The 23,385-nt window shown below is 40.7% G+C and overlaps 1 protein-coding gene across 1 annotated transcript in view; it reads left to right on the top strand.

Moving 5' to 3' along the window:
* The window catches only part of LOC126475533 (protein doublesex-like), a 398,582-nt gene extending 379,065 nt beyond the window's left edge, over window positions 1–19,517 (top strand). The window contains exons 3-4 of the mRNA XM_050103477.1: window positions 18,457–18,600; window positions 18,720–19,517. Of these exons, the coding sequence (XP_049959434.1) occupies window positions 18,457–18,600; window positions 18,720–18,850 (275 nt within the window). The 3' untranslated portion in view covers window positions 18,851–19,517. The remainder of the gene's footprint in view (window positions 1–18,456; window positions 18,601–18,719) is intronic.
* Window positions 19,518–23,385: the final 3,868 nt, after the last annotated feature.

The following is a 23,385-nucleotide window of genomic DNA, read 5'->3' as shown; positions in this document are numbered from 1 at the left end:
TCTTTCTTTCATTACACAGAAAAATTAAGTAAAATGATATTTTCCAATTTTTGTTTCTTTTTATTTCAAACTACCTTGGGGCCCATATTACCAGCACAAATTCTTGACGCAACAAAATGCAGAGTATCAGGAAAAAATAAAATTTTCTTTTAAATATTAAAAAGTTGGACCAAAACATGTAACTATTGGAGGACATACTAGAGAAATGTTTTATGTTAATTTCAGGTGATTATACTAAAAATAAAAGGTGTTATATTAAAAAAAACAGAGTGGGGGCCCATTTATCCACCTTTACCTCTACAAGTAAATGTATACGATTGTCCGATTCGTTCGTTTCCGGTACAGGGACCCTTACCTCAAATTGATACATTGACCCTGCTCAATCAGCCTTGAAGGTTTGTAGCATCATCACGGAATCACCCTGTATATACATAAATTTGCAGAAGTGTATTGTACGTGCGCTGGTACCATCGTGAATAGACGTCGCGTAAAAGTGTGGATGCTCTACTTGGTTCAAATGGCTCTGATCAGCACTATGGGACTTTGACATCGGAGGTCATAAGTCCCCTACAACTTAGAACTACTTAAACCTAACTAACCTAAGGACATCACACACATCCACGCCCGAGGCATGGACCGTAGCAGTCACGCGGTTCCGGACTGAAGCGCCTAGGACCGCTCGGCCACCGCGGCCGGCGCGATGCTCTACTTGCTTACACAATTTACATCGGATACGAATTTTGATTATGACAGTGTCTGAAGGCTACTAAGGCGCCACGGAGGTATACCTCAACGCCAAATTAAACAAAAAGGAAAGGAGGGCTCCTCACTATCAGAACAGTTCAGCAATCATTGGTGATTGCTGGATATGTCAGCAGTTTACGCTTCATTCGCAGAGCCGAGCATCGTTTATGCAACACGCAAACAATATCAATGGTCGCACTTTGCTTGTAGATGACCGAATTCGTGAATAGCCACAACAGCTGTAAATAACTCTATTAAGATGAACTGGAAGTCAAATCTGTATCAGAGTCGTGTTCGTCATTAGCTAACGTTGAAACAGTGTCACGAGTAGTCCAAATGCGAGGTCGAAATAAAATCATAGCTCCGTTGTAGGGAAGAGAGCAATCTGAACAGCGTCATGCTGGGCAGAATCGAACTGTGGGTGGCGGCAGCAGCTGGTTGTATGTGGACCCAACAGCCGAAGTGATTCGCCAAGAATGGCCGTCGGTGCAGGCAACGTCTTCCCGTCGGCTAAACGGTAGATACGATGGCTGGTGCGCCACTGCTGTAGCCACACAAAACAAGGTACGGCGCTTCAAAGTAGGCATATGGTGCCTGCATCAGTGCTAACGATTAATGGAAGGAATAGCTTGTATTAGCTACACCTTGTCGAAATTACATTCTGACTGACTGGTGACAGACAGTTTTCTTCGATTAGTCACACTCTGATCTAGGCTTCCTGACATCATTTATTTATTTATGGCTTGAATTTCAGGACGATCTCGAATTGAAAGATCTAGTTGTTGTTACCAAATTAACTCAGCAGTAATTGGTACAAAATATAAAAATAAGTTAAATCATATCTAAGAAACGTTAGCTTTTAGTAAGGTCTTTTTTGTGGATTCGTTTGGACTTACGCTACTTAAACTGCTAAACTACTGTAACGTATTTAGCTAAAAGGAAGAACAAAAAATTATGCGCGGATCTTCCTTTGTAGACGAAGATTTCACGCTGCAGATTATCACAATGACGCTGACTGGCAAAGCTCTCGTCTTAAACCACTGTAATTGGTTGTGCTCTCATGAGTTATGTCCATTACCGTAGAATAATACGTCAATATCCACAAACTCTGTTTGCCCGTGAGAGGGAAATGGCATTCATCACTGACGAGCGATATGTGAGTCACGTTATTTACGTAAACAGTGATACAGGTTTGCTAAATGTAACGGTTTCAGATACCGCTGGCAGTCAAGGAAGTAGGATGACGCAGCATTATTCATTCACAAACTGCTTCGTCATTGTTCTCGGAAAAATAAAAAGCCACACAGAGCGTCGGGAAAATATGAGACGTGTTAGCGAAGGTCAGTGATTCAAAACACAGACAAACTGTTCAGAAGATTACCGTGATTTTCTTTGCAAGTCCGGCAGAAAGCGAAAATTTATACCAGTTCTGTAAGAGTGGCATTCCTACTGTTGATTACTGATGCCGTGAAACTGAACAAAAATCTTTTTGCAATATTCCTGTCGATATTGGAATTCCATGTGGCAGTTAATGATTGATATTTTTGGCGAAAAAGAGCTTCTCACGGACAAACTTTTGTTGGAGCAGATGCATTCATAATAAGATCGTGGTCACAAAAATCATCTATTAGTGGTAGGGATGATAATAAATACTACCTTCTCGATAGCATCAAGAAAACGGCGTTGGTGTCAAGTAAATGACATTTCTGGGTCAGCCAGTTGCCTGTCCTACCACAAATGCATATAATGACGACGTACTTCCTTTGCGTTTACATTCACTTATTACCTCCTGTGCACATCATTTTCATCTTTCAAAAAGTAATAGTATACGGTTACTATTAGCCGCCTCCTTTCACGTTCCATCTACACGTAAGCCAGGATGGAACAACAAATTCTATACGGTACTTAATATCCCGTATCTTGTCATTACGATCATTATGCGGAAAATAGGAGTCAAGACTAATTCTTTTACAGTTTGCCTGAAATATATGTTTTCTAAATTTACCTGACAGCATCAGGTGAAAGCATGGTGGGTCTTTTCCAATAATTCTCTTTTACATTCCGCGAGAGTCATCACACAACACTGCTGTGGACGGAATAGACAGAATACCAAAAAGAGGCAACACAGTGAACAGAGAGAAGCAAACTCAACAAACCTCTGCCATGATTTCGGAAGTTAAGAAAGGGGCCTGGTGCATAAGGAAATTACGAAATTGCAGCTAAAAATGGTTCAAATGTCTCTGAGCACTATGGGACTTAACATCATTAGAACTTAGAACTACTTAAATCGAATTAAACTAAGGACATCACACACTTCCATGTCCGAGGCAGGATTCGAACCTGCAACCGTAGCAGTGGCGCGGTTCCGGACTAGAGCGCCTAGCACCGCTCGGGAAATTGCAACTGTTAGTCCTTAGCAACTATGGCCAGAAACAATATTACCTCTGAATACAGCGTACTAACACTCTATATTCATCGTCTACCGACAGTGTCAGTAGCTTTAATAGAATTGCAGTAATTGCAGACGGCTGGTAAAGAAATAGGCACTTGAAATAAGAAATATTCGTAGCTTTACTGCTTCTGTGCGTGCAGTTACACGCTGGACGATTTCAAAAAGAAATTCGGAAATTGCTTCTCTCACAAATTAGCACACTGACTATGTAGTTCTCAAATCAAGCACAAATTGACTTCCGAAAATATCGTGGATGATACTACAACGTTCCACAGCCTCTTTACGTATACTCTGTCGCTTTGGTACGGACGAATGTCACATGTAAAAACGTGTCACAGCCTCTCCACGTATACTCCATCTCTTTGCTGTTGACTAATGTGTCACGTTAAAACGATATCGGAGCGTCTGTGACTTCTGTTATCAGCCGTGACAAGAGCTACGAACACTCCGAATAGTATCAGCAATAAAGAAGAGAAGGATTTGTAAGACAATTTTCCAAAGAATATACAGATAACATACCCATCCGCATTAAGGATACTGGCCAGTCATTCCAAGATACCGCAAAAAATTTGCATTCATGACGTAGTACTTGGCAAAGAGTTACTAATCGTCGGGCTAGAAAGTACAAACGTAAATACTTCAAAAAGTGCTCCCATCTGGGATATTTGAATTCTTTCGAACATAAACAACCGTAGGAGAAAGTGTAAGGTAATAGTTTGTGTTTGTACATGTGCTCTGTGTGTCAGAAAAAAATATTTATTCAGCAAAAATGGAAGTAATGCCATCAGTGAGATTATTTAAGCATACAAGACACGTAACGGTCCACAATGAAATAAATGAGTCGTTCTCGACAGGGATAAATTTCGGTATATAAGTTCGCTCGCACACCAAGCAAATAGACTTTATCATACTCCAAGAGAATTTATCCCCAAAATTTAATGAAAATTTAACAGTGAGGCACCTGATGGAGGCAGACGCAGCCGCAACGCCTCATGCCAATACCATTGGCAAATTAAAGTCACGGAAGCTCGAAAATTATTTTATAAATTATGTAATACTGTCGCAGGCCTCAGCAAATTCGCTAAAGCGTGAATATACCAGCGGAAAAATGCTGCTATCGGAGCACAAAAAATACGAATATTTTCCTGTTTATTTAAAGGACTCTGACTGAAAAATCGCTTACCAGCTGCCTCTTTCTGCCTTCCTCAGCACCTTAAAAATTTTCCCAAAAATTTTGGCATGAGAACATATTCGCGCTATTCTTCACATGCAACCTACCTCAAGGCCCTACATCCTCCCCTAAGTGTAACTCGCTCACACACACTAGTCCATCGCTCTAAGTCACTCATATCCATCCAATCCCAGTTGCCCTTTGTCACTCAATCATTCAGCCCATCTCACTGTCATTATCTCTTTGTGTGTCTCTGTCATTGTCTCCTGTCTCACAGTAACATTCCCCTTCGTTTTGTCCTACTGCTACGATCTTCTCTCAACTGTCACTGCTCTCTCTTACTGCTAATATCTCATTACTTCCTTCCTACAACTGCTGTTTCTTCTCACTCTCACTTTCTCTCTCTTCCTCGTTATCATTGTCATGTACTCTGTCTCTCATTATCTGTGGCTCTCGCCCACTTTCTTTTTCTCTTTATTCCTACCCCTCCGCTGGTACTGTCTCCTTCACTCTTTCCCTAGCACTGCTCTGTCCCTGTCAACGATGTTCCGCTGCCACTGTGTCCCTATCTTTCTCTCACGCCCGTCGTGGTCTCCTTCGTTCTTTCTCTAACACAACCAGTGTCTACTATCTTTCAGTACTTATTACTTTTCCGTCTCTCTGCCACTGCCACTGTCTCCTCCTCTTTCAGCATAGTGAAACACAAATAAGTTCGCATCTCAATTATTTGGGAAATTTTAAAGGTGCCGAGGAAGGTAGAATGAGGCAGCTGGTGCCCCACTTTTCAATCCTTTAAATAAACGGGAACGTATTCGAATTTTTTTTCTCCGACAGGAGCATTTTTCCAGTGATTCCCTTTTTTTCCTTGCTGTAACAGGGCATGTAACTCATACGAAAAGAAATGTTATGGTCATTAAAATTTAGATAATTTACTTACGCGCAACTGATGTAATGCGAAACTAACTTTAGACTTCACACCGCTGTGCATGGACAACAGAAATTTACATGTGCTTCAGTAGTGCAACATGGGATTCCCAGATTATAATGGGGACACTTTACAGTATTATTCTTCACTCTACGTCACTCTATAAACTATGTTCTCGCCTCACTTGAGATTTTACGTGTGAATTTGACGTATACAAGTAGAGTAACTTCCAACCACTACATCTCGTAAACGGACAAAGATACCAAGAAAATTCTCAGAGCTGTTCGAGATCGAGATCTTAAGAATACATCGTAAAAATTACAGCCATTTGATGTGCATAGCGGTCTCGAAATCCGCGGCTGGATTTTGGTACTGAAAAAGAAAAAAGGTTTTTGGGGTGTTTCTCGGTGATGGATACAGATTATTGAAAACGGAGAGATGGTTCTTCCACATAAATGCGTAGAGAATAAACAGTTAAAATTTGAGCAATTTGCTGCTGTTATTTATTATTTAGATTTCGCTTAATACCGGATTTTACGTGTAGAAGTAAGGTAACTTTTAACCTGTGTATCTCGGAAACTGGAGAAGGTATCAAGAAAATTTTCAAGGTTGCGTGAGACCAGTAAGTAAAAACTTCACCCATTTGCTGTGTATAGCCAACTTGGATCCTCGGCTGGGTTTTGGTGTGTTGGTAACGGTGAAAATACAGTAAAAAAACCTTTTTGTAGAGTTTACCGAGGAACCGCCCATGAACTAATGGTTCCATCAAGCCCATTGTAAACCAGATCAAATGCAAAAAGAACCAACCTGTTTTCTCTTAAGCAGGAGAAAGTGTCTGATACCCGTACGTAGGATAGTGACACCAAGACGATCCTTCTGTTGGGTATACGAATGGCCCCTAGTGCAAGGCTTATCCAAATCACTTGACGCTAGTTTTTTATCACCAATAGAACCAGAGGTATGAGCACCAGAAAATCCCGTTTTTATGCGCGGGGTTTTGGAACATATTAGGTAAGCATGGTGTCTCATGTATACCGATTTAAGAACTGGAAGATTATATCCTGTTGAGAGCGAGGCCATTAGAGACTATGCATAACTGTAGATAGAGACTGGACGAGGGAGAAAATCGGTCGTGTTCTTTCCAAAGCCACCATCCCCATCAACCACCTCAAGCGACTTCGAGACGGGAACCCAAATCTGCGTGGCCAGACGAGAATATGAACCGCACTCTTCCCGCATGTGCGTCCAGCGCAGTGCGTCGCCTTGCTCGCTGTTACCAACAACAGCTTGCGTCAATCCTGTGTGTTCTCCTGGAGCCTCCAAGCAGGTCTCAGTCTCACCTTCAAAGCTTGACAAATAATTTGTGTGGTATTTCTATGTATATCAGATTGTGAGTATATGTCTTAGTATTTATCTGTATCGTAGAGCTCTAGGAGTCAGATACTATGAAACCCCTCCCAAATATTTTCTTGTATTTATTCGCGATTAAGTCCAGCTCCTATTCAATCTACAATGTGGAATTTGTGCCTCAGTAGATCTGAGCTTTCTGAGAGCGCCCATTTCCACCTATAAAGTCATTTTTATATGCTGTGTATCGATCGATAGTCAATGATGAGGAGTATTATAGTTTGATCAAATAAAATCTTATTATTGATGTCCGTTTCGTCAAAACCCTTCCTGATGTTGTATCACCTGATTAAGATTCCCATGTTACTTAATTTTCTATGTATTTCAGTCAAATGTCTTGTAAAAAGATTGTAATTCACCAGGCAAAATATTCTATCACAAAGGTAATGTATGCGTGATCTAAATCGCAAGCAACATAAAATATGCTACTAGTACGAAGCCTATGTTCGAAGTTAAGGAATCTTACTGTAACGCTATATCTAGAGTAGATTTACTAGATAGAAGCTGAAAAATACCGTGACACAAGAGAAATATATCTCTTAACACTGTAAACGGTAGAAAATACCCAAAAAAGGCGCAGGGAAACGCCGTAGACCTCAAAATATCTTCCACTCGAAGTAAGCAAAATGTCTTTTAAACATCACATATTAAATATTCGTTTTGTAAATTCAAACGCTTTTTATAGCTGCAGTCTATCTTTACTTATGTTCTGATACGTCCCGTTAGAATAATTATGAAATGACTGTGCTGATAAACCTCTTACGTTATTTGATTTTCTGAGCAAAACTGAAGGTACTCAGACATTTCTCTCTTTACTTATTCTGATCATCACTAAACTGAACTACAATATATCTGACTTTCAATAACCCCTACAAAAGAATGGCCCGGACTGACAATAACCTATACCTTTCATGAATCACTTTTCTCACAAAAATCTTCGTTACTCGAGCTACTGCAGCAGAGCGGGCGCCAATACTGCCAGCTAAATAAAAGATTCTAATTACTGAAGGTACTAACTACTAATAGACATAGTTAGCAAATGAAAGATTGTGATAGAGAACAAACAACGTATTTACCTTAATAGTGTTCAAATATATATATATATATATATATATATATATATATATACAGGGTGAGTCACCTAATGTTACCGCTGGATATATTTCGTAAACCACATCAAATACTGACGAATCGATTCCACAGACCGAACGTGAGGAGAGGGGCTAGTGTAATTTGTTAATACAAACCATTAAAAAATGCACGGAAATATGTTTTTAACACAAACCTACGTTTTTTAAAATGGAACCCCATTAGTTTTGTTAGCACATCTGAACATATAAACAAATACATAATCAGTGCCGTTTGTAGCATTGTAAAATGTTAATTACATCCGGAGATATTGTAACCTAAAGATGACGCTTGAGTACCACTCCTCCGCTGTTCGATCGTGTGTATCGGAGAGCACCGAATTACGTAGGGATCCAGAGGGAACGGTGATGGACCTTAGGTACAGAAGAGACTGGAACAGCACATTACGTCCACATGCTAACACCTTTTTATTGATCTTTTTCACTGACGCACATGTACATTACCATGAGGGGTGAGGTACACGTACACACGTGGTTTCCGTTTTCAATTACATGGTAATGTACATGTGCGTCAGTGAGAAAGACCAATAAAAAGGTGTTAGCATGTGGACGTAATGTGCTGTTCCAGTCTCTTCTGTACCTAAGGTCCATCACCGTTCCCTCTGGATCCCTACGTAATTCGGTGCTCTCCGATACGCACGATCGAACAGCGGAGGAGTGGTACCAAGCGTCAACTGTAGGTTACAATATCTCCGGATGTAATTAACATTTTACAATGCAACAAACGGCACTGATTACGTATTTGTTTATATGTTCAGATGTGCTAATAAAACTAACGGGGCTCCATTTAAAAAAACGTAGGTTTGTGTTAAAAAACATATTTCCGTGCATTTTTTTATGGTTTGTATTAACCAATTACACTAGCCCCTCTCCTCACGTTCGGTCCGTCACTCTCTCCACATCCACCACTGCTGGCGGCTTACCTCCAACTGTGCAACGCTACGCGCTGTTCACATCCAACTGCCCAACACTACAATAGCGAATATTCCAACAATGCCAACCAGCCACAGACTGCACACAACACAGTCAGTGATTTTCATACAGAGCGCTACGTGGCGTTACCAACATAAAAACCTAAACAGCCTACTTACAGTTCCAGACGCGTTTTACCCTTTAATTGAGACATCTTCAGTGTATTTAATCTGGAAAAATAAAGTTTTGTTTTTATGTGCGATACTTAAGGGTCATAAAACAGTTCACACCATAATTTTTATAAATTATTCGGTTTTCCTACCGAGATGACCAGATGGGAGGAAATGCAGTTGTGATCTGGAAAAACGAATAAACGTAATTAGATTTGAAACAATTAGATTCTTTTTATAAAAATTGACATGAACTGTTTTCTAATCTCTGTGCATCGCATATAAAAACATAACTGTATTGTTCCAGATTAAATCCATCGAAGATGCCATAATGTAAAAGGGGAAACACTTTTGGAACATAAATATAGGCTGTAGAAAAAAAAGGCAACTGAATTTATGAAACTGATATTTGTGTAATTGCTGAAGATAATGGCAACGCAGACAAAGTTAACATTATTAAATCCTTCATAGAACGCGGTGGCCGTGCGGTTCTGGCGCTGCAGTCCGGAACCGCGAGGCTGCTACGGTCGCAGGTTCGAATCCTGCCTCGGGCATGGGTGTGTGTGATGTCCTTAGGTTATTTAGGTTTAAGTAGTTCTAAGTTCTAGGGGACTTATGACCTAAGATGTTGAGTCCCATGGTGCTCAGAGCCATTTTTGAACCTTCATAGAAAATTCCTACATAGGAAAAGGTACGTCCCTAGCACAAAAACACAAAGTACAATTACACAACATTCTTCATTCCACCTTTGCCAAACCGACAGACACAAATAACTACAATTTACATCGCCTCCTGGTTTCTACGCAAATTTTCTGTCCTGCTTTCCTTTCATTCAGTGAAACAAATTTGGAATAAATTACTGCGATGACTTCCACAACGTAAGTTTTGTGCTCAGTAGTGTATTTGTTGGAACACTTATACAGAAGTGCTTTTCCGGAAGAGTGAAGCAACGCACTGATGGAGTGGGAGTTGCAAAGAAAATAAATAGAAATATTAAGAAGTTGTGGGTCAGAAATCAGAAACATCATTAAATCGTGATTGTCCTTAGACTCGTCATAAGTCTACAAGGAGGCAAACTGTTTCGTAGTGCGTTACCTCTTAAATTGTCTTCAGCTTGGGAATTAGTTAAACATATCATTACAGGAGTCTTTATCAATAATGCACGTTGTGAGATAAGATGTGTAACTGTCTGTAAACAATGCTTGTTAAAAGTATAGAAACTCTCACTAATTTCGACTTCAGTAATTCGGAGTTCGAGATAATTCGGATTGATTTTTATCGCAAAGTGAAACACTGCGTTACCGGACTGAACAGCATCCTTCCCTAACTCATTTACTGTAACATGCTGAACGCATCCACTCCCTTCCCATTGGTCACAAGCACCCAACGAAGTCAGAGCCTGCTTCGTCCGCTTGCTGAAGCCCACATGACAAGTTGTGTTAAATTTAATCTCTGTGATAGGTTGAAAGTGTGTTAAAATATCGTACAGTAAAATACACTAACAGACAGTTAGGAATGAATAAAAATCGTTAAGTGTAGAAGATAAAATGAGAGTGCTTGGTAACATACAAGACAGTGCTCCTGCCCAGAGTATTATGACAGAATCTTATCCGTCATGGTTAGAGAACACCGCACCTGTTAACGTAAATTGCACTGTAGGAAATACTGTAAGCAGCCACAAGTTGTTTGGAAATGATTTTATGGTACCGTTACTAGTTTCGGGTCTGAGGCCATCGTCAGGCAGTAGCGTTCATTTCTTGGCAAATTTTACATTTTTATCGTAAAGTATAACAATTTTTTTGGCGATTTTTACTTTAAAGTGTGTAATCACCAAACTTTTATGTTTTAGGACACAAACGTTAAACTAGCCAAGAAATCAATGCTACTGCCTGACGATGGGTTCAGGCCCGAAACCAGTGGTTGTTGTTGTGGTCTTCAGTCCTGAGACTGGTTTGATGCAGCTCTCCATGCTACTCTATCCTGTGCAAGCTTCTTCATCTCCCAGTACCTACTGCAATCTACATCCTTCTGAATCTGCTTAGTGTATTCATCTCTTGGTCTCCCTCCACGATTTTTACCCTCCACGCTGTTCTCCAATACTAAATTGGTGATCCCTTGATGCCTCAGAACATGTCCCACCAACCGATCCCGTCTTCTGGTCAAGTTGTGCCACAAACTTCTCTTCTCCCCAATCCTGTTCAATACTTCCTCATTACTTATGTGATCTACCCATCTAATCTTCAGCATTCTTCTGTAGCGCCACATTTCGAACGCTTCTATTCTCTTCTTGTTCAAACTATTTATCGTCCATGTTTCACTTCCATACATGGCTACACTCCATACAAATACTTTCAGAAATGACTTCCTGACACTTAAATCTATACTCGATGTTAACAACTTTCTCTTCTTCAGAAAAGCTTTCCTTGCCATTGCCAGTCTACATTTTATATCCTCTCTACTTCGACCATCATCAGTTATTTTGCTCCCCAAATAGCAAAACTCCTTTACTACTTTAAGTGTCTCATTTTCTAATCTAATTCCCTCAGCATCACCCGACTTAATTCGACTACATTCCATTATCCTCGTTTTGCTTTTGTTGATGTTCATCTTATATCCTCCTTTCAAGACACTGTCCATTCCATGCAACTGCTCTTCCAAGTTCTTTGCTGTCTCTGACAGAATTACAATGTCCCGAAACAAGTAACGATACGATAAAATGATTTATAAAAAACTTGTGGCTGGGTACAGTATTTCCCACATTGTTGTTTATATTATGACAACAATTATGAGTTTGGCAATGCTAAGTTGATTTTTTGTGACATTAAAATCAGAAATGTAAGGATTATGGTATGAAGATTAGCATCTTCAAAACGAAAGTAATATAAATGGATTGAGTGCCAAATAGGAGTAACAAAGTTAGAACAGGTGGACGGTTTCAAGTATTTAGGATGCATATTCTTACAGGATGGCAAAATAGTGAAAGAACTGGAAGCGACGTGTAGCAAAGCTAATGCAGTGAGCGCTCAGTTACAATCTACTCTCTTCTGCTAGAAGGAAGTCAGTACCAAGACTAAGTTATCTGTGCATTGTTCAATCTTTCGACCAACTTTGTTGTATGGGAGCGAAAGCTGGGTGGATTCAGGTTACCTTATCAATAAGGTTCAGGTTACGGATATGAAAGTAGCTAGGATGATTGCAGGTACTAGTAGATGAGAACAATGGCAGGAGGGTGTCCACAATGAGGAAATCAAAGAAAAACTGGGAATGAACTCTATAGATGTAGCAGTCAGGGTGAACAGGCTTAGATGGTGGGGTCATGTTACACGCATGGGAGAAGCAAGGTTACCCAAGAGACTCATGGGTTCAGCAGTAGAGGGTAGGAGGAGTCGGGGCAGACCAAGGAGAAGGTATCTGGATTCGGTTAAGAATGATTCTGAAGTAATAGGCTTAACATCAGAAGAGGCACCAGTGTTAGCACTGAATAGGGGATCGTGGAGGAATTTTATAAGGGGGACTATGCTCCAGACTGAACGCTGAAAGGCATAATCAGTCTTAAATGATGATGATGATGATGATTAAAAGTCGCAATAGAGCTTCTAACGAGCTAGCATAAAAACGAAAACGGACAACTGGACCGAAAATTACCACCATTCATTGATGATTTATACATGCCGTACGAACGAAAACGCTCTATACTCTTCGTTTAGTTGTCTCTCTCTCTCTCTCTCTCTCTCTCTCTCTCCATCTCTCCCTCTTTCCCTTCTTCTTCTCTCCGTCTCCGTCTCTCGCTCTCTCTTTGTAGTGTCTATGCACACAAATATATAGAGAGAAATAACATTCACACCGAGTAGCAGTAAGTAAAATTTTGGCACGTAGGCAATGGTGTAGGCTTGAATTATATGAAAATGGCAGCTTGTTTTACACCGTAATAACTGCGTGTGTTATACACGTAAGATATAATAATGCAACCACTATGTAATTTATGAGACCGCAAGCGTCCATTATCAGTTGCTTATGCCATTCTCCTTCCCGCCTTTAAACAGTACCTTGCAGTTAATCTTGAAATTTTATGCGCGCCTGTTAGCGTAAGTGATACCATTTCGCAATTTCCTCGGCAAAACGTGCAGCACCGCCAGTTGCACAATGCCTGCTGCGACCAGCCAAGGCCGGCCGCTGCTACAGCTCCGTCTGGCTGTGGTTCGCCACGCGCCGCCCTTTTTGCTGCCCTGACGTGCCATGACGCGATGTTGTGCAGAGTTTGGATTAGTAGCTGGCCTGCTTATTTTGTTGTAACTACTTGCACGCAGTCATACCAGTGCTGCTGCTACGCACTAAGCACGGTATCTAGGTTGCTCATCACGTTGGAGGGTCAACGCGTACAGGTACCGACAAACTTTAGGGATAAATTCCTTACACAAAACAAGGAAAAAGGTCTAGTAAACGAGGGCTCTAATTTTTTTGGAGGAGGTAGTATGGGTCAAAACAAAAAAAGTCTAGTAAACATCTGCTGTAAAATGTCTACCTTAAGAGTACGTTTTCAGTAGAAGAGATGTATCTCACACTTGTGAAGATGATCAAGTGTTCACAGCTCTTAAAATATGGATTTTAGCCCCCGTGTTTACCAGACATTTTGTTCTTATTTTGATCAATACGTCTTCCTCCCAAAATACGGAAACAAAGACTTTGCAGTAGAAGAGATCTGTTTCACAGCATTGAAGCTAAACAAGTGCTCATACCTCTTAACTTACGCAGTTTAGATCCCATGTAGACTACACTTTTTTACTTACTTCTTCATAAAGAACCCGTCCACACATTTTCTAGGTGTTTTGCGGGACTGCCCTCAATTCGTCAGCGGCGGTTGTCAGCTCTGAGTGTAGAGTGAGAGCTGTCTGAATTTTTCTTCATTTATCAGTTCCTTAGCACGTTCAAAGAGCCTTCATGTAGATTTCTCTAAATGTAGAAATATACGAATTAATGCAGATGAGTAGGAGAAACAATCCCGTAATGTTCGAATACAGTATTAGTGGCGTGCAGCCTGACACATCAGGTCGATTAAATATTCAGGCGTAACGTTGGAAGGCGACATAAAAAGGAACGAGCTCGAAAGGTCGGTTGTAGGGAAGGCGAATTATATAAGTTTATTCAGAATTCCAGGAACGTTTAGCTCTTGTATAAAGACGACCGCTTAGCGAACCCTTGGGCAACCAATTCATGAGTACTGCTTCAGTAATTGGGACCCCTACAAGGCCGGAATAAAGAAAGACTTTATTCAGAGGTGTGCTGCTAGGTCTATTGCCGGTAGCTTCTAGCAACACGAAAGTATTACGGAAGCGTATTACGGATTACGGAGCTCAAATGAAAGTACCTGGTGGGAAGAAGACATTCTATTCGCGAAATGTTACTGGGAAGGTATAGAGAATTGGAATTTGCGACAGACTGCAGAACGATATTACTACCACCAACATACATCTCGCGTAAGGGCCACAGTGACAAGATAAGAGCAATAAGGCTTGTACGGAAGTGTGTAGACAGACAGTTGTTTTTCCCCTTGGTTCATTTGCGACTGGGATAGGCAAGGGAACGACTAGGAGTAGTACATGCTGCCCTTCGCCATGCTGGTTATAAGTGATGTTTTTCTTGCTCATAATCTTTGACATCAACCTTCACGACAGGTAGAGTACACCACCCATCGAAAAACTTACGAGTCTGATGTTATTCCTGTCGTATAAGCGACGTAAGCGCAGTGTCTCCTGTGGCAGACTGAAGTAACAACTCTAAACAACAGATGCGTTTCGACCAGTCACATGTGAGCAGACAATATTGAGTAATGGGCATGTGACCATAATGCGCCAACGTTGTTGCGTCTCAGATCACAATAGAGTAACATCTCTAAATCAAGTGTTCAGGATATTCTCCGGAATTAAGAAGAGAAAAGGGTGTGCAAAGTCTGCCCCGCACGCTTTGACCCCCGGACAAAAACAACGACGCGTGAACAGCAGCCGCAACTTGATTGACATAGATATTTTTTTCTGCAAAACAATTATGACGGGTGACGAGACTTGGTGTTATCAATACGAACCTTCCACAAAGCGACAGCGTGCAAAAATTCACTTGAAGCGTCAACCCTTTGACGACATAATCGACAATGAAGAAGTGCAACGCGCGATTTGATCGGCATCCCAAAGAAGGACATTTGTGACAAATGGTTCAAATGGCTCTGAGCACTATGGGGCTTAACATCTGAGGTCATCACTCCCCTAGAACTTAGAACTACTTAAACCTAACTAACATAAGGACATCACACGCAACCATGTCTGAGGCAGGATTCGAACCTGCGACCGCAGCGGTCGCGCTGTTCCAGACTGAAGTGCCTAGAACCGCTCGGCCACACCGGCCGGCACATTTGTGGCAGTTTCAAGTTCTGTATGATGTACTCAAGTGTGGGAGGCCATGTGGAACACCTAAGGCATTAAAACCACCATCTTAAGTTGTGTCTACTTTTTATCAATACAGCGTCGAAACTTCGTGGACCGATGTAATGTTGATGAGATAATGGAGCCCTGTGGAGAAGATGAGAATTTAGCCCAGACCACTGGTGCTCTTTCTACATTCTTTTGATCAGAAGCTGCCCAACCCCTCTCTTTTCCCTGTACTAGTGTACTGCTGGCTGGTCTGCTTCTGGCTACGAAAACTTTTTTCGACCGGCAGGATTCGAGCAGGGAGCCTACTGAACAAATGCCACCGTCGACACGACGAGCCAGGCGATCTTCGCGGCGTCACATCTTTGTCGTCGCTGTGTGGCCGTGAATAGAAACAGACAGGAAGGAACGAGTTGTGGACCAGAAGCGGCTGCAGCAATTGGTGCGTGGGAGGCTGACCCTCAATCTCTCTGCGCCCACCGAGATCTCTGCGCACCCAGGCTGGCCGCTAGGCAGGCACGTATCGTCTGCCCCCCCCCCCTCCCCCCCCCCCCCACACACACACTCCGACCTATCCCCACCCCCTACACCATCTCCCTTTCCCTGCCCTTCCTGCACTGAATCACCCGTTGTGGGGCAGCGGATGAAACTGCAGTACCAGTCCCAAGGCTGAAGCTGCACTCTCCCAAATTTAACTGGCGCTGTTGTTGTCTCAGATTTCTCCTGATCCGCCGTTGCCCTCCTGACTCTATAGGAAATTCTATCTCCAGTTAAACTTGTGGTGCGTCTAACAACCCCGTTCCCTCAGTTCAGCAATCACGATGGTAGTTGAATGAGGATAGTTAAGTTTCAACATTTCTATCGGCATCAACTAATATAGAAACTATAATACTTTAAGTAGGAAAACGGAATTGTAGATAGGTTAATCCTAAAGTAATCGTAGCAGTAATTACCAGGCAATAAATATACTCATCTGGATTCGTCCAAGAAATTATTGGCTCGGCTAGTTGTCCTGTGAAATTCGGAGTACGATTCCTTCATAGGACCTGCACTCAACATGTTTACGAAAAGAACATTACCTTGTCAACGTTGAATGGATCATAGCATGTTCTTGAAATCGACTTGGACAATACCATGCTTCTCTTTATGTACGTACCAAATAATACTAGTCAAACATGCAGGCTTTCCAATTAAACACTGTTTTTAAGAGTCACTGGTTTTATATTTCCTCCTATCTCTGATGTTATATGAACAATGACATTCTTGACACAGTCTCATTTTACCGTAGATATTTCACGGTACAAAACTTCACACTATTCAACCTGGAAGCAAGTTACAGACTTGGCTTCCCACGTCGTCCACCTTGAACAAACCACAGAGACTCTCATCAAAAAGTTATAATGCAGTAAACAAAGACAGAAAACCTACTCTCCGCAAAGAGTTAGTGAGGTACCGTTACAGCAGTTCTCAACTGGCAATTGTAAATAACGTAAAAATCAGTACACAAAAGTATTTTAAGGACAAAAAACAAGTATAATTTTTGGTAATGAAATTTTGTGATTTGGATAATGTTAAATATATAAGTATCTTGAATCTATTGATAAAGAAACAAATCCAGTTTCAAAGAATAATTAACATTCTCATAAACAACGTGAAAGGGGAAGTTATGAATTTTCAAAATATAACGCAAAAAATATAAAAAGATAAATGGAATTTCAAATATTAGTCGCCAAACAACATAATGATCCGGAAATGTCCCAGAAGGAAAGTAAGATATGCAATTTTCAGAGAAACATAATCAAAATCTGAACGGTATCCAACGATTCATTAAAAAGAGAAGTATCATCAGGTACTAGCGATCAGGTGACAGAATGGTACAGACTCGTTTCACGCTCTACCGTTTCGAAAATGATTAATTTTTGGCTGATTACGGGGCAAATGAGACTCTAAGAACGATTTTTCAATGGTAAATTCTGTTCTCCTGACTTTGCTCTGGAACACACAAGAACAATTCATCAGTAGTATTTGATTGGAAGGAAGACTAGATTTCAATGCAGAGTCGACGGCGAGGACATTAGAATCGAAGCAGATCTCTCTGTTGAACAACTGTCCTCAATAACATCGTTAGCGGCTTTAGGAGAACTATACCTTCACATGCCTGAAGTGATTTGCGTCCAACAGTCTCCGACTTGAACAACACACTAAGAATGCAATCAGTCGTTTTACAAGATGGCAAAAATTTTGTCGTAAGATCTTAATTTTTCTTAACTATTGAGAAATGTATAGATTATTTTCCTCACCTTTAAAAACACATTTCTAACTATCCAGCCATTTCTGTGGAGGGTCATATCCGGAATGCCAACATGCGATGTTTATACTCCTAACTCTCAAGCCCACTTTAAAAAGGGCACCATATGGTCAAAGAATTTCATTGCGTTCCAGTAAATATTTAAACGACAAAAATAAAATAGCAGTCCATGTTTCATTTTTTATTAATAGGTCATGAGTCTCGGTGCACTGACTGTAGTCAGATATCTTCTTAGACATCCATCGGCATGACTCAGCCACTGCACGAGATGTACTTAATGGATGCATGTAACGTAATTTCAGCTTTATCTTCCTAGAAATCTCTGTAGTTATATGTCATGTACCTGTTAGGCATTAATATCCCATTCTGCTGCTGCTTTATGCTGGTGGATTTCCAGGATAAGGTATTATGGCGACAGTGAACCAAAATCGCTAATTGTAACCTGGACTTTTATCTGGATTATTATGCCAGTAGATTGGTTCCAATTGACAGTATGCTGAAATAAACTAAAACAGTAAAATTCCATCAGTTTACTATTGTGCTGCATTTCGAAAGTGGCATAAATTTCTTCTCAGCGCTGTGCATTGTTATAAATATTTAATCATAGCAGAACCCTCACTTTACTGAAATTTCCATTTTGATCGAGAATAAATAAATCCAAGACAAAATCGTAAACAAAAGTTGCCTTCCACAGTCATAATTACTACTATGAATAGTCGGCCCATACCTTCTACTAAAATTACGAAAACATTGTTGTTTTCAATGTGGCATATGGTCTCATACTGCGTCTTATCTTCCAGGTGAAAACACGGAGGTTCTTCGGGAATCAATCCAGGCTATTCTGGACACATTCCGGTTCCCAGTGGAGACGTTACCTCTCATCTACGTTGTTCTCAAGGACGCCAAGTCCGACGTCAAAGAAGCGTACAACCGCATTCTGGAAGGTTGGTTACTATCATCATTATTAAATCTTTGTCGACTATTATATACGAATAAGTTTTTAACCTGTCTCGTGCAATTTATTCCGAATCTAATCATTTTTATTTTTATTTTCACCTCATAGGCCCGTCGGACGATAGCTTCTTGGAAGTGTGGACGTTGTTTGTTATTATCTGTTCCGGAAAAATATGTTTTGGTTTTTATAAAAACGTTCGGGATACTATAACGTCAGTCTTAATCAGTGGAAAAGGATGAGATGGATTTTACTGATAGCACCTGTAATTGATTCATATAGATTATTGACATTGCTTATTTGTCTCCAAGAGAAAAAGAGGGAAACGATAAAGCGAATTAGGAGTCGTGCAAGTGTGCGTACGGTCTCAGTAAGTGCCAGCAGAAAATATGTTTGCAGTTAGAGGACCGGCATGAATAGGAAACAGCAAGACATATGGCATCAGTTTTGTTGTGTAGTGAGCCCCTCAGGTTGAGTTAGGGTTTGTGTAATTCGTGTTATTCACTCAAAGGTAACTTAAAAGGAAGTTGGTTAATAGAATGACCATGTTGCGTCAGAGGTACCATCAAATATCAGAAAAGTTTTAGACTTTGAGTAACTGCAAATGGTGAGAATTTTCTGTTGTAAACATTTTAACGAATATCAATTTCTTACTCAGGTACCACAGCGCTAGGAGAGAGAAAACTACGTTGTTTTCCTTCAGTTAGAAATCGAATTATGGATTTTTTCGTAATGCAGTACGTATACATATTTACGTGCTCGAAGGAGGAGCATAAATTACAGTAAGACAACGTCATAATGACAACTTTTTCCATCCTCGAGAATATCTATAAAATAATAGTATTTGATTGAGTTGATTACGGAAATAATAGTTTGAAATTACAAAGCATGAATTCGCAGTTATGGAAGGTAGGCAAAAATATGGCGCTAGAGCGAGAGAAAATATGAATTTCACATTTTGAAGCTTAATAATACTGTTTCGTCTTTAAAAAATGTACTTTTCATCAGTTAAAACAGCGTGAGCAGCACAGAAAAATTCATAGATAGTAATTACTGAAAAAATTCCAAATATGTAAATGTGTATATTAAAATAGATGTATGCGACTAGCAGAACTCAAGACATCGAACAATAAGAAGACAAGAAGGAAGGAAACAATACTACGAATTTCAAAAGGAGATTTTTCATGCCTCATTTACTTCTAAATTTTCATCTGTATCCCAGAACGTATAATTGTTGTTGTAGGCAAATAGTGACACGTACAGAAGAGTGTTATTGAATAAATTTTAGTTTACGTATGAAAGTTTGGAGGTGACAGCAGGAAATAATTTTGAGAAGGGTGTATTAGCGCAACGCCTCTGCACTGTGAAAATAATATGACGTACAAGAGACAACCAAGGAAGCGAGAAAATTTTTCATGGGAGTACTCCACTACAGGATGTCAGCATATAAAGGAACATGTAAGAAGAGAACGTTGTGTGTGTACAAATGATTCAACACCCTTTTGTTATGAAATATGACAAACAGTATTTACAGAATAATGAAATATTATACATAGTGTTTACGTGTTTGGAAATGAAAGTGGTGCTGTTAGTGGACTTGATACAGTGGCTTTGACAATAACGAGAAAGAAAAAATTCAACAATTTGAGTGAGAGATACAGATTTCTTAAAATCGGCAAAAAATAAGCGCTAAAGGCTTATGAGCTGAAAGTCTTATAAAGTGAACGTTATTAGGTTTACAAAGCTGATTTAATAAACTGTTTTATATTATTTCCTAGTGTTCTTACGTAACTATATACAAATATTTGTATTGTCTATACTAGGAGATCCATGGTGGGTGTCAGTTACAGCCTTTTTATACTGCCGAAGAGTGAAGAGAAAAGTCTTTTTATACTGCCGAAGAGTGAAGAAAAATTTCGACGATTTAGTTTGAAAGTTATTGCTTCAGGTCATGACGAATTAGATGACTCTTTCTTGATAGCGAATGTCGGCCAAATGACAGTGGCTTTAAGCAAGTGAATGAAGAAAAATTCTACCTTTTCAGTGAGAGGTACTTTCGACAGATTTCTTAAAACAGCCAGAGAATAAGAGTTAAAGACTAATAATGAGCTCAAAAAAGTAAACATGAAACGTTTTCAAGTTAATAGAAGTGATTTAGGAACTGTTTTAAAAGCAGTGTTTGCTATTTTTTCATTTATTTCTATGAAGCTACACTCATGGAAAGTATGTACAAGAGGAGAGCTACGGTACATGGAAGGTGTGGAGTTATGTACTAGAAAAGACGTAAGTGTTGTTGGACTGTGGGGGAAAAAATGTGACGATCTCAATGAAAGTTATGCTTGAGATGTTTTGGAAGAAGAATAAAAAAATAGCTAATTTTACAAGATATTAAAAATGTAAAGGTATTTTTGACAGTGGAAAAAAGTCTTATACAGGGTGAGTCAAAAAAGACATTACAACTTTGGAATGATAAAAAGATTTATTGAGATAAGTTAAAGAATCGGTAATATGTCATTCTGAAGCAAACAACCTCACGTTTGATTCACATAATCCATGAGTCCCCCAGTCCACCACCAGGAGCGCCAGTGTTGCACACACTTAAAACTGATACTTTCACTGGTGCAGAGCGTACTCGCTGTGTATTTTCGTTTCATGAAAAGTATTCTGCAACAACTGTTCGGCTTAGTTTCGCACTGAATACGCTAGATAACCTTCAAGCTACATTTTACTCTTGGCACAAGAACTTTGTTGTGTTTGCTGACCGTAGCAAATTGAAAGTGTACAGCCATTTCTTCTCCATCGAGAAAACTGTCACTGGTATTGTGTATCTGGCTATGTTTGAAAACTTCTTAATTCTACATATCGATGACGATAACCGTGACGGAATGGTTTACTACCAGCAAGGCGGTGCACCGTGTCATTTCTTCACGGAAGTAGTTCAAGGTTTCGTAGATAAACGCTTCACAGGTCGGTGGAATGGCCCTGAAGGGTCAGTCGCATGGTCACCTCGCTCCCCAGACTTCACATAACTGGATTTCTTTCTCTGAGGTTTCATTAAAGATTGTGTGTATGTTTCTCCCCTACCAAACAATGCAGACGACCTGAAAGATCAAATCTACGCTGCCGTTGCACAAGTTAAGCCCGATTTAGTGCAACAAATGGGGGAAGAAACTGGTTACCGGTGGGATCTTTGCCGCATCAGAAATGGTAGAGACTTCCAACCAGAATGACACGTGACAGCATTATGTAAAACTAGATGTTGTTTGTTAAAAAATGACACTTCTAACGATTGCGTAAGTTACCTCAATAAATTTCTACACTGATAAGTCAGAGAATTATGCCTACTGCCCACCGTGAAATTGGTTGCCGGCTGGTGGCGTTGCGGCCACGTGACGTGGTAGTAAAAATTTGTAAGCGGAACAGATCGGACGGGGGATCACCCTAGCGAAGATATGAGCTGAAACTGGGGAAATCCATTGCGATAAACGACTTTGACAAAGGGCAGAGCCTGTGAAAGAGTATCTCAAAACGGTCGAATTTTCACGTGCTACTGTCGTGAGTATCTACGAAAAGAGGTAGAAGGACAGTGTACCGCTAGGTGCTAAATGGTTGGACGTCCACGACTCTTCATTGAACGTGGTGTTCGGAGATTTGTCTGCTCTGTAAAGTAGGACAGATGGTGATCTGTGGCATCTCTGTCGGAAGAGCACAATGCTGGTGAACACACAAGTGTTTCGGAACACACCGTTCATTGTACATTGTTGAACACGGAGCTCCGCAGTAGACCACACTGCGTGTTCACATGTTGACCTAACGACATCGTCAATTACGACTGCAGTTGGCACGGGACCATCGGGATTCGACCTTAGATCAATGTAAACGTATCGGCTCTTCGAGTGAATCATATTTTTGCTACGCTACGTCGATGGTCGTCTCCACAAATGCCGTCATCGAGGTGAACGGCGGCTCGAAACCTATAGCGCGCCATGGATGCAGACTGGTGGGAACAGTACTATGCTCTGAGAGACATTCTCCTGCGATTGCACGGGACCTGCTATTGTAATCGAAGACACGCTGACAGCCGTGTCAGCATCACTTCATGCTTGATGTCCTCCCCGGCGACGATGTCGCCTTTCGGCAGTATAATTGTCCATTCCCGGAGCCAGACTCGTGCTACAATGCGCCACGCCGGCAAACGGAATGAGCACTGTAGTGAACTCACGTTGATGTCTCGGTGACGAAATTCGCCTGATGTAAGCAAATCCTGTGGAGCCCATCTGGGTTGCTATCGGAAGCAATCACCGCGTATGCAAATTAGCATCCCGTTATTTACGCGAGTTACATGATCTGTGCGCAGATATCTAATGCCACAAACCTCCAAAAACCCACCTACAAACTATCCCTGCCACGCAGAATCAGTGATGTACGAGGGCTATTGGGAAAGTAAGGAACTATAGGACGCGAAATGGCAACCACAGTGAAAATTAAAACTGTTTTATTTGCAACGGTTAGCTACATCTTCCAGCTACTTCTCTACACAGTCGCCGCTCAGACTTAGACATCTGTCGTACCAACCTTTCAATTCCCTCATTATAGAAGACAGCTGGCAGTGCTTTTCGACAATTTTCTACTCTGGACTGCAGCTCGTGGTCTGTCTTCATAGCCAGCGGAACATTTGAGCAGAGATGAACCTCAGGGATAGCTAATTACGGGCTGTATTGTGGGTGACCAAACACTTCCCATCGAAAACGCTGCAGGAGCATCTTCATTGCCCCTG

The sequence above is a fragment of the Schistocerca serialis genome, chromosome 1, assembly GCF_023864345.2.
Source record: "Schistocerca serialis cubense isolate TAMUIC-IGC-003099 chromosome 1, iqSchSeri2.2, whole genome shotgun sequence".
Lineage (NCBI taxonomy): Eukaryota > Metazoa > Arthropoda > Insecta > Orthoptera > Acrididae > Schistocerca > Schistocerca serialis.
Note: the sequence above shows the minus strand (reverse complement) of the source record. Positions and strands in the feature narration are given on the sequence as shown.